The following is an 11,997-nucleotide window of genomic DNA, read 5'->3' on the forward strand; positions in this document are numbered from 1 at the left end:
CACACAAAACAGACAGACTAAATACCCAACTAATTACTAAACACAAAAAACAGGTGCTACCCTAACCAGACATTACCAACTGAAACAGAATAGGAAATCGTGGCAGCTAGTAGGCCGGCGACGACGACCGCCGAGCGCCGCCCGAACAGGGAGAGGCGCCACCTGTGGACGTTGTGACATCCAGTGTGAAAACTGTCACAAGTGGTTTCACTTTAGTTGTGTGGGGTGGAACGGGGAAGAGGAGGAGAATGTACTATATACATATACACATGGTGTAGCTCTTGAAAAACAAATCAGATAAAATCATATTTTCTAAAGTCTGGGGTGGGTGGGTTTAGTTATGTGTTATTCTAATATAAGTTATATAGCCATAAGAACAAAAATACTGGTTCTCTCAATTTTGCATTAGAATAAAAACGAAATTGTTCAAATGAAAATGCTCTACAGTAAAATTCCCCTAGCTTGTTTGAGGCTAATGCAAACTGAAAAGAAAGCAAGACAAGTTAGAATTATTATTTTCATAATTACTATAATTTTTAATGTTGATACTATTGCAATGAATTACTATTAATGAAAGATGGTGAAATATAATCAAGGCTTTTAGGAAGCAAATACTAAGACATTTGCTTGTTATTATGCTTTTTCCCCAACAAAAATTATTGGTCACATATGCATATTTAGCAAATGTTATTGCGGGTGTAGCGAAATGCTTGTGTGCTCCAGAAGTGCAGTAATATCTAACAATCCACACAAATCTAAAGTAAAAGAATGGAGTTAAGAAATATATAAATATTAGGACGAGCAATGTCAGAGTGGTATTGACTAAAATACAGTAAAACAGAATACAGTATATACATATGAAATTATTAAAGCAGTATGAGTAACACAGTACGTAGGGCAGCAGCCTCTAAGTTGCAGAGTTAAGTAACCAGGTGGTAGCCGGCTAGTAATGGCTATTTAACAGTCTGATGGCCTTGAGATAGAAGCTGTTTTTCAGTCTCTCGGTCCCAGCTTTGATGCACCTGTACTGACCTCGCCTTCTGGATAGTAGCGGGGTGAACAGGCCGTGGCTCGGGTGGTTGTTATCATTGATGATATTTTTGGCCTTTCGGTGACATCGCGTGCTGTAGGTGTCATGGAGGGCAGGCAGTGTGCCCCCGGTGATGCGTTGGGCAGACTGCACCATCCTCTGGAGAACCCTGGGGTTGTGGGCAGTGCAGTTGCTGTACCAGGCGGTGATACAGCCTGACAGTATGCTCTCAATTGTGCATCTGTAATAGTTTGTGAGGGTCTTAGGGGCCAAGATACATTTCTTCAGCCTCCTGAGGTTGAAGAGACACTGTTGTGCCTTCTTCACCACACTGTCTGTGTAGGTGGACCATTTCAGATCGTCAGTGATATGTACGCAGAGGAACTTGAAGCTTTTCACCTTCTCCACTGCGGTCCCATCGATGTGGATAGGGACGTGCTCTCTCTGCTGTTTCCTGAACTCCACTATGAGCTCCTTCGTTTTGTTGACGTTGAGGGAGAGGTTATTTTCCTGGCACCACTCCGCCAGGGCCCTCACCTCCTATCTGTAAGCTGTCTCGTTAATGTTGGTAATCAGGCCTACATTGTTGTGTCATCTGCAAAACTTCATGACTGAGTTGGAGGCATGCATGGCCACGCAGTCATGGGTGAACGGGAGTACAGGAGGGCACTGAGCACGCACCCTTGTGGGGCCTATGTGTTGCGGATCAGCGAAGTAGAGGTGTTGTTTCCTACCTTCACCACCTGGGGGCGGCCCGTCAGGAAGTCCAGGACCCAGTTGCACAGGGTGGGGTTTAGACCCAGGGTCCCGAGCTTAATGATGAGCTTGAAGGGTACTTCGGTGTTTTTTTGTCTTGTTCCTGAGAAAAGTGCACAAATAAATAGACAGGATGGCAACATACTGTAAATAATGTGAATTGAGTCCCATGAAGTCGCAGGCGTCGATACATTCATTGTTGATCAATAGAATTTGACAAAGTAAAAGACTGTCAATGTGTTGATCACGTGACCATTAGGGGGCATCAATACGCTAGTAAGTAAAGCCCACTTCTTCACTACTGAGGTCCTTGGAGATTGTTTGTGGATTCTTAGCCACATGCGATCAAGGGAGGTAAATTGCACAATTATACTCTGCCTTAGTAATATTATAGATTTCTGGAGTAAGATAAATATTTTTCTTATATAATTTTGCAGTTGAAATTGTGTTTTGAGGGCGAGTGCAAACTAAATGGATAGGTAGCTAACTAGTTTGCTATGGCTAACCCAGAATCTCAATCTGACAGAATGTTTAATCTCCTGTTTTTAGCTAATCATATGATCTCTGCTTGTTGGCTAAATTAACTAGCCACCTTGTCATTGGCATAAAGAGTGAACAGATTAAACAGGTGTGGCAATAGCTAACTATCACATTCGGTCACCACTAGATCAACTGGCTAAACTTGTTGCAGTGTCAACCATGTACAGTAGCTAGCTGATTAACTGGTCAGCCCAACGCAGAATCCTCCCACTCCATTGCTGTCTCTGTGTAGTGTATGTGTCTAAATGTAATTCTGTTTTTATGACAACGCCTATAAGCACATCTGTCATATAGTGGAACATCTCAGTAAGCTGTTTGTGTTATGTAGCTACTAGAAATAAAAAGTTGTACAGGAGTAGTAGCACAAATGAGGGGAGGAGAATGGGCCAGCCAAGAAAGTAAAATACCCTTCAAAGTGGAAAGGAGACGTTCGGAAGAGGAGGATGGAGGGTGGAGGGTAAATCCTACCTTGGCAGGAAAGAGATGATTGAGTTGACGATGGTAATTGTTATCTGCACTGTTTATTTTTTATTACTTACATGATTGTTACCTGAATACCTACCTTGATGTTTGAAATGTCAGATTTTTATTTTACCTTTATTTTATCTGGGAGTCATACAGAGACCAAGGTCCCGTTTACAGACAAGCCCTGAATTACAGAAAATGCATGCATATAAATATAAATACAAATTGCTTTTAGAAAGACATGGTCAAAAAAACAAACACATTCATCAGTAATAAGGTCCTCAATCAGCTTTATGAATTGCCCTTGAGGCACCAAAACATCACATTTACGTATATTTTGAAGCTTGTTCCACAATATAAGGTGCAAGAAAACTAAAAGCTGATTCACCCAACTCAGAGACCAAAGGTCTCATAGACTGATCGCATAGAACAAAACGTATAAGACCTTCAAAGCCAGTGTTAACCACAGACCTTATTTTCAGCGTTTATCCCAAAACCCCATTCTTTCCCCATCAATTTCCACAATAAAAATGGCTGAATGAACCACAGGTAACTCATTTCCAGTTTGAAGGACTACAAGCTGCCGAGCTCTATTATCTGTGTTAAAACAGATAACTCTGTATTTTGCCAAAAAATTACTTCATAGACAAGGCCAAACTGTTGTTTATTATGCATTTTTCAGAGTAATACAGACATCACAACATGTGCAAATGTTTACAGTGGATATGGGGTCTGGCAGGATAACAACATTTTTGGTACCAATCACTCCAAATAGCGTGGTAAGCATCCTTGCCATTCAATCATCTCTGGCCAGGAGTCATACTTGTTTTTGTCTTTATTGTTTTTAATATGCTGTGGGGGGGGGGAAACAGATCAATTAGATTCCTGCAACAGCAACATAACCACATAGCTCATCCACCTCAAATTATATCAGTAAAAAGTGGGGAACTGCAGGTGCAATCCAAAAAACTGGATAACAGAGACAGTGAAAACATATTATACATGTTGGTATGGTATTACCTTCTCCAAGGTACTCGCGACATCTGCTCCTTTTCCTCCAACAAAGACCCAGTTGTCTCTGAAGCCTAATGACTGGATAGCAGAGCTGCCAAGCTCTCTGATAAGCTTCCTTGCTTCTTCGTTCAATCTGTCAATCAATTACTAAACCATTCAGTATTTTTCCTCACTACCGTCATTAATTGTATCACTAAAAACAATATGAATAGGCTTGCTATAGGACTTTGTATGAGCATGCAGAGCGCTTCAATTAATTAAATGATTTTGGTGCACACTCCAAAGATCCCAAAACATTATCATATAGTATCCTGGATGACCATATTGGTCAAATTCTGCCATGAAAGTTGATTTAATGTTAAAATGAAACGTGACTCACTTTGTAGCTGGGTCGTCGTAGGTGGCAATCAACACAATGGATCCATTCTCAATGGACTTTAGAAACTCCACCAGAGGTTCAATATCTGCAAGACAGGGACATCTTGTCACCTTTTCAACATGATCAAATGGTTTTCTTCTTTACTGAGGAGTGAAAATTAGAATTATGTACACTCAAATTGAACAAAATCTATGTATTATTTTAAGAAACACTGTACTTCAATTTTCAATGTGCTGGATATAGTTGACCAACCTATACAGGAATGATTGTATCTGGTTGGTTAATAGCTCAACATTTATAACAAGGTACAGAAACCGATCATGGAAAGGGTGGTGATGCATTTAACTAATGTTGCTAAGTAGGAAATACAGTGCCTGGTAAAAATCTACACACCCCTTGCAATCTTCACATTTTTCTGCCTTAAATAATAGTTTCAAATGATAGACAATGTTCTAAATACATTTTTAAATATTAAGTCTTTATTGCATATGTCTTCACACCTCACAGTTAATTCTTGGTGGAAGCACCATTGGAAGCCATTACAGTTTACTCATTTTGAATAACTGCACATTTTTCGCCAAAAACCTGGTTGCCTCTGTCAGAAGGCTGACACTTGGTCGCAAGTGGATCTTCCAGCAAAACAATCCAAAGCATGAATCAAAATCCACAAAGAAATGGTTAATTGACCACAAATCAACATTTTGCAATGGCCATCTCAGTCTCCGGACTTGAACCCCATTGAAAACCTGTGGTTTGAATCAAAGAGGACAGTCCATAAACGCAGACGAAGGATATCAAGGATCTGGGAAGGTTCTGTATGGAGGAAGGATCTAAAATCTATCCCAATGTGTTCTCAAAACATTTTGGAAACAGTCTGTCGTTATTCTCGCAAGGGGAGAGTGCTGGAGTACTGAAAACAGGGTTGCCAATAATTTTGACCCCTTTTTTTTGTTGAGTACTAGTTTTTTTTAAATCTGATAAATTGTATTAGTATAAAATAATATAATTCTCCTATTTTATTTAGCATAGAATATAGCCCAGTATTTGTATTATATATTTTTTTACCCATCTTTATCAAGGGTGCCAATAATTATGGAACTCTGTATATCCATTGTTTTTGTCAGAATTGCTCAAGCTCAGTAAATTTGGTTGGGAATAATTTATGGGCAGCAATACACTGAGTATACAAAACTTTCTCTTTCCATGACAGACTGACCAGATGAATGCTATGATCTGTTACTGTTGTCACTTGTTAAATCCACTTAAATCAGTGTAGATGAAGGGGATTTTTAAGCCGCGAGATAATTGAGACATGGATTGTGTATGTGTTCCTTTCAGAGGGTGAACGGGCAAGTGCCTTTCAACGGGGTATGGTAGGAGGTGCCAGGCGCACCGGTTTTTGTCAAGAATTGCAACACTGTTGGGTTTTTCCACACAACAGTTTCCCGTGTGTATCAAGAATGGTCCACCACCCAAAGGACATCCAGCCAACTTGACAACTGTGGGAAGCATTGGAGTCAACATGGGCCAGCATCCCTGTCGAATGCTTTCGACCCTGAGACTAAACCCCTTCCTCTGCCACTGGATCCTGGACTTCCTGATGGGCCACCCCCAGGTGGTAAGGGTAAACAACAACACATCTGCCATGCTGATCCTCAACACTGGGGGTCCTCATGGGTGCGTGCTCAGTCCCCTCCTGTACTCCCTGTTCACCCACGACTGCGTGGCCACGCACGACTCCAACATCATCATTAAGTTAGCCGACGACAACGGCGGTAGGCCTGATCACCGACAATGATGAGACATGTGTGGTGCCAGGACAACAACAACTCCGTCAACGTGAGCAAGGTAAAAGAGCTGATCGTCGACTATAGGAAAAAGGGAGGCCGAGCACTCCCCCATTCACATCGACTGGGCTGTGGTGGAGCGGGTCGAGAGCTTCAAGTTCCTTGGCATCCACATCAACAAACTATCATGGTCCAAACACCAAGATCGTGAAGAGGGCACGACAACGCCTATTCCCCTGAAAAGATTTGGCATGGGCCCTCTGATCCTCAAAAAGTTTCTACAGCTGCACCATCGAGAGCATCCTGACTGGTATGGCATCCGACTGCTCGGCATCTGACCATAAGGCACTACAGAGGGCAGTGCGTACGGCCCAGTACATCACTGGGGCTAAGCTTCCTGCCATCCAGGACCTCTATACTAGGCGGTGTCAAAAGGCCCTAAAAATTGTAAAAGACTCCAGCCATCCTAGTCACTGTTCTCTCTGCTACCGCACAGCAAGCGGTACCGGAGTGCCAAGTCTACGTCCAAAAGGCTTCTTAACAGCTTCTACCCCTAAGCCATTAGACTGCTAAACAGTTAATCAAATGGCTCCCCAAACTATTTGCATTGACACCCTTTTTTTACGCTGCTGCTACGCGCTGTTTATCTATGCATAGTCACTTTACCCCTACCTACATGTACAGTGGCAAGAAAAAGTATCTGAACCCTTTGGAATTACCCGGATTTCTGTATGAGTTGGTCATCAAATTTGATCTGATCTTCTCCTAAGTCACAACAATAGACAAACACAGTCTGCTTAAACTAATAACAAACAATTACACGTTTTCATGACTTTATTGAACACACCGTGTAAACATTCAGAGTGCAGGGTGGAAAAAGTATGTGAACCCTTGGATTTAATCATTGGTTGACCCTCTTTTGGCAGCAATAACCTCAACCAAATGTTTTCTGTAGTTGCGGATCAGACCTGCACAATGGTCAGGAGGAATTTTGGACCATTCCTCTTTACAAAACTGTTACAGTTCAGCAATATTCTTGGGATGTCTGGTGTGAACCAGTCCCGAGGTTATACCACAGCATCTCAATTGGGTTGAGGTCAGGACTCTGACTGGGCCACTCCAGAAGGCATATTTTCTTCTGTTTAAGCCATTCTGTTGTTGATTTACCTCTGTGCTTTGGGTCGCTGTGCTGTTGCATCACCCAACTTCTGTTGAGCTTCAATTGGCAGACAGATAGCCTAACATTCTCCTTCAAAATGTCTTGATAAACTTGGGAATTAATTTTTCCGTCAATGATAGCAACCTGTCCAAGCGCTGAGACAGCAAAGCAGCCCCAAACCATAATGCTCTCTCTACCATACTTTGCAGTTGGGATGAGGTTTTGATGTCAGTGTGCTGTGCCTTTTTTTCTCCAAACATAGTGATGTGTGTTCCTTCCAAACAACTCAACTTTAGTTTAATCTGTCCACAGAATATTTTGCCAGTAGCGTGGTGGAACATCCAGGTGCTCTTTTGCGAACTTCAGACGTGCAGCAATGTTTTTTTTGAACAGCAGTGGCTTCTCCATGTTGTCCTCCCATGAACACCATTCTTGTTTAGTGTTCTACGTATCGTAGACTCATCAACAGAGATGTTAGCAAGTTCCAGAGATTTCTCTAAGTCTTTAGCTGACACTCCAGGATTCTTTTTAACCTCATTGAGCATTCTGCGCTGTGATCTTGCAGTCATCTTTGCAGGATGGCAACTGCTAGGGAGAGTAGCAATAATGCTTAACTTTCTCCATTTATAGACTATTTGTCTTACCGTGGACTGATGAACATCAAGGCTTTTAGAGATACTTTTGTAACCCTTTCCAGCTTTATGCAAGTCAACAATTCTTAATCTTAGGTCTTCTGTGATCTCTTTTGTTCGAGGTATGGTTCACGTCAAGCAATGCTTCTTGTGAATAGCAGACTTACATTTTGTGAGTGTTTTTTATAGAGCAGTGCAGCTCTTAGAAACATCAATCTTGTCTCATTGGTTGGACTCCAATTCACTTTTGGTGATTATTAGCCAAGGGGTTCATACTTTTTCCAACCTACACTGTGAATGTTTAAAATATATTACATTTAGACAAATATACGATTTGTGTGTTATTAGTTTAAGCACACTGTCTATTGTGAATTCGATGAATCAGATCAAAAGTTAAGACCAATTTATGCAGAAATCCAGGTAATTCCAAAGGGTTAACGTACTTTGTCTTGCCACTGTACATATTACCTGTACCACCGCACATTAACTCTAATGGTACCCCCTGTAAATAGCCTCGTTAGTTATTTTGTGTACATTTTTTTACTTTATTTAGCAAATATTCTGCATTGTTGGTTAAGGGTTTGTAAGTAAGCATTTCACAGTAACACCTGTTGTATTCGGAGCCTGTGACACCTTGTAGAGTCTAGGCACCGATGAAATTAGGCTGTTATGTGGTGGTGGGTGCTGCTCAATATTAGGAAGGTGTTTGGTATATCCTCTGTATGTCTCTGATTTTCAAGCAAATTTATTTCAGGATAGACTGGACCACTCAAAACCTCTTGGAAAGCCATTCTGGTATGTCTTTGGCATTAAAATGTGTGCAATTCCTGAGCTTTGCTCCTTTCAAATGTATTTGATCCCGACCAACTCCTCAGTCCCTGCCGATGACAAGAATACCCATAACATAATGCTGCCACCACAATACTTGAAAATAAATAGGGATTCACTTTGTTGTACTGGATTTGACCCAAAAAGTATATTTCTTTGCCGTGTTGTCTTGCAGTATTACTTAACTGCTTTTTTGCAAACAGAATCAATGATTTAGAGTGGAGTTTAACACAGGCTTTCTTCCCCCCCCCCCCCATACAGGTCAGTAATGTGTAGTGAATGCAATGTTGATACTCTATTTTCAAGTATTGTGGTGGCATGTTATGGGTATGCTTGTCACCGGCAGGGACTGGGGAGTTTGTTAGGCTCAAAGAAATATGAAAGGTAAAAGGTTAGATAAAACCCTGCCTCAGTCTTCTGAATATGTAACACTGGGATATAATTGTATTTTTTTTATATCATTTATTTCACTTTGAAATGTGGAGCATGTTGTGTAGCTTGGTAAAAAAGTGCCCAATTTAAACAAATTAGATTAGCAAAATGTTAAAACTGCAATGTGGTGTGTAGATGGTCACTAGGCAGTGTACATGGTCCTCAAGCCAATTTTTTTATAGGGGGCTGTAAACAATCTTACCACCATCATACATGTTAAAAAATGCTGTCTTCATACCCTCCCCCGTCTTCCCTGTGTGAAAAAGAGACTAATTAGGTATTTAAAAATCAGATAAACACTGAATACAAGATGTAAAATATAAGAAAACTGTTAATACTATGTGTATATAACCTTTTGACTTACCATTCACAACAGCAATGTTAATTCCGTACCCTACATTTTTTTCCACATAACCCATAACCCTGAAGAGAATATAGAACAGAGTCTTACAACCTGACAACCCCTCCACAACAGTGAACAATAGGACACTCTACATCAAGATATCGCTCTCACTCACACACATACGTTCCCCAGCAAAAAAACTAAACAGTGCTCAAACAGAAGAGGGCACTAACAAAGAGTCACTGACCAACAACCAAAACAGGTGGGGTTTTAGGAGGGGTTCTGAAAGACTCATGGGGGTGTCCACTAAAGGTTGACTAGCAACAACAGGAACGTAAAACACCCACCATGAGCGCCGACTGACTTTGCCCAAGAAAAAGCAAACAAAAGTAAAACCCACACCAAATGTAAAGACAGGAAGCAAAACAAAAGTGTGGCGCGACACCAGATAAAGGCTTGTTGGTCTACAAAATAAAAATAGGGAGCGCCAACTAAAGATGTTAACCCTTCAGATCTATCAAGAGAACTGGAACAGTGGGCCAGCCACTCTTAAATAGCACCTGGGCAAGCTCAGGTGAAACACCTTCCCACTAACGACATCGCAACCAGCACAGGTGTAACACATACTGAATAACAAGGTGACAGTGAGCCCTACGTGCTAAAAGTCCAACCACAAAACATGAATGGAAAAAAACCTGTAACAACACACACAGGGATATGTTCCTTACATTTTGCCCTCTATGCAGATTTTGGGTGCAACCACATTAGCAGCTCCACTGGTGATTAAACAGCTGAAGTCCCCCTCTGGACAGGGCTTTGGGATGCCACACGGACTTGGTCTTTGTCTGGAGGCTGCGCAAGTATTCAGGAGGAGAAACACACACAATCACACATATTAATGGTTCCCCATACCATTAATTTGATGGGATAGACTAGCTTTTTGGCCTTGCCAGCTACAACTTTGTTTTGTTTAAATTTTGAATATGTGGATGCTAGTAGCCCAAACATGTTGCACAGGTGGAAATACACATCCTTCTAATTACTCACTGGTCTCTTGGGGTACATTTGGCACCTGTAGCCACTCTGGACCAGGAAACTCAGGATACCAGGAGAGGGTGTGGCCTAGAGTAATAGGGGGAAGGAGCAGCGTGTATCATTATGAATGGGAACTATTGTAGTGGGTACTTACTCTTGAAGAAAACATTAACACTTTTCCTTATAAATTCATCAGTAGCTAGGCTAGATGACAAACTTTTATTGAAATGTTATGCCGGTTTTATTAACAGCATGTAATTAATAGTCGTTATCAAATGAATGTGTCCTTGCGTGACAAACATTGTCATCAATACTTACTTTGAGACCGCATTATGAGGAAAACAGCAAAGAAAACAGCAAAGACTCCAAGCACTGCTATGATTGGAAGAAGTCCTGCAAGATAAATAATGGAGATATCGTACTAATACGGGATAATCTCCAAGTCACTTATATATTGTGGACAAGCATAGACAGCTGTCAATGAATGCATGACTACAACTGTAAAATGTACAACCAAAGGGCTGATTTCACTCATGTTCAATCCAATTTCCTATTGACATACAGTAAATGCATGAATTATGAGAAAGTCAGTACTCGCATGCATCACAAGCTAGGATCTGGGCCCTACACTAAACACTAAAGTATATTTCTACACTCACCCTACAGTAGGAAAGGGTTAATAACACCTAACTGGCCTGAGCCAGAGATAAATAGAAGACTGCTCTACCAGTAAAACCACATTGTTGGTTGGTAGTCTTAGCCCCTCTGTTTATAATCTTGTTTATTCATTTGTTCATAAAATAAGTTATTCCATAGTACTCTATACACACTATTAAAACATTCATATATTGAGCAGTAATACATAAAACATGCATAAAACAAACCTGGCTTTGCAACTTACTTGTGGGGCCCTGTGTTTTATGCACCCTTTGTCCTACAAGAGATTAACTTGTCATTGTTCTTAAAGTAAATACTGTATTGACAGAGAGACAGATTGATATACAGATTTCTCCGTAAACATAAAACATTGGCATTTTATGGGAAAATATGACTTACCTATGCGTACAGTGAGCATGATATCTGATTACGCTCTCTCCCGTTTCCTGTATGAGAAGCCTCTTATGAGAAGCACAAAAGAGCAAATGCAGCAGGTTGCTAGTCAGGTTGATCCAGTTAGGTTAAAAGCTAAGTTTCTTCACCAGATTCTTTGACTCAATCATCCCTCCCTTTTCTCCACCCCCTCTCAAAACATTATACTACTGCAGCACTATGCACAGCAATTGCCTGTCAGAAACACATTGTGCATTATGTTTGAACAAGGCCTATGCAAGAAAAGAGGCAATGAATCTCCTGGGTAATATGGAACCTTTCCACCCGGAAACACTCAGCGGCTGCATCCTCCAGTACAGTGAGCGGAACTGCAGGACCAACCAGGTCCGGGAAGAAAGAAGGACTTGTCCCAGCACTTGGCACACTGTCCCAGCCAGTGGAGCGGGTTAGACAAGGACTTTATAAAGTCCACCTGGAGATTCTCCTAGCAAAGCTTCTTCAGCTGGCTACAAAGGGCATTTCAATACAAACATATTTCATTCCATGC

General features: G+C 41.2%; 1 protein-coding gene across 2 annotated transcripts; it reads right to left on the bottom strand.

Moving 5' to 3' along the window:
• Positions 1-3,436: 3,436 nt before the first annotated feature.
• On the bottom strand, positions 3,437-11,732 carry LOC106561292 (protein FAM3C). Of its 2 annotated transcripts, none has more exons than XM_014125083.3 (10): positions 11,457-11,732; positions 11,302-11,334; positions 10,719-10,793; positions 10,413-10,487; positions 10,094-10,217; positions 9,387-9,445; positions 9,225-9,275; positions 4,185-4,269; positions 3,812-3,938; positions 3,437-3,643 (listed from the first exon to the last, which is right to left on the bottom strand). In XM_014125083.3, exons 1-10 carry the CDS (start codon positions 11,473-11,475, stop codon positions 3,554-3,556), a joined length of 738 nt encoding a protein of 245 aa, XP_013980558.1. In that variant the 5' UTR covers positions 11,476-11,732; the 3' UTR covers positions 3,437-3,553. The 2 variants fall into 2 exon arrangements, with proteins under 2 accessions (XP_013980558.1, XP_013980559.1); XM_014125084.3 differs by having other exon boundaries at positions 11,285-11,334; positions 11,457-11,537.
• Between the last annotated feature and the right edge of the window lie 265 nt (positions 11,733-11,997).

This window comes from Salmo salar, chromosome 10, assembly GCF_965601325.2.
Source record: "Salmo salar chromosome 10, fSalSal1, whole genome shotgun sequence".
Taxonomy (NCBI): Eukaryota; Metazoa; Chordata; class Actinopteri; order Salmoniformes; family Salmonidae; genus Salmo; species Salmo salar.

Coding starts and splice junctions, on each gene's coding strand:
- LOC106561292 (XM_014125083.3), bottom strand. Junction 10,218..10,412: donor AAATGTACCCCAAGAGACCA/GTGAGTAATTAG, acceptor ATACTTGCGCAG/CCTCCAGACAAAGACCAAGT. Junction 9,276..9,386: donor TAACATTGCTGTTGTGAATG/GTAAGTCAAAAG, acceptor TTTTTCACACAG/GGAAGACGGGGGAGGGTATG.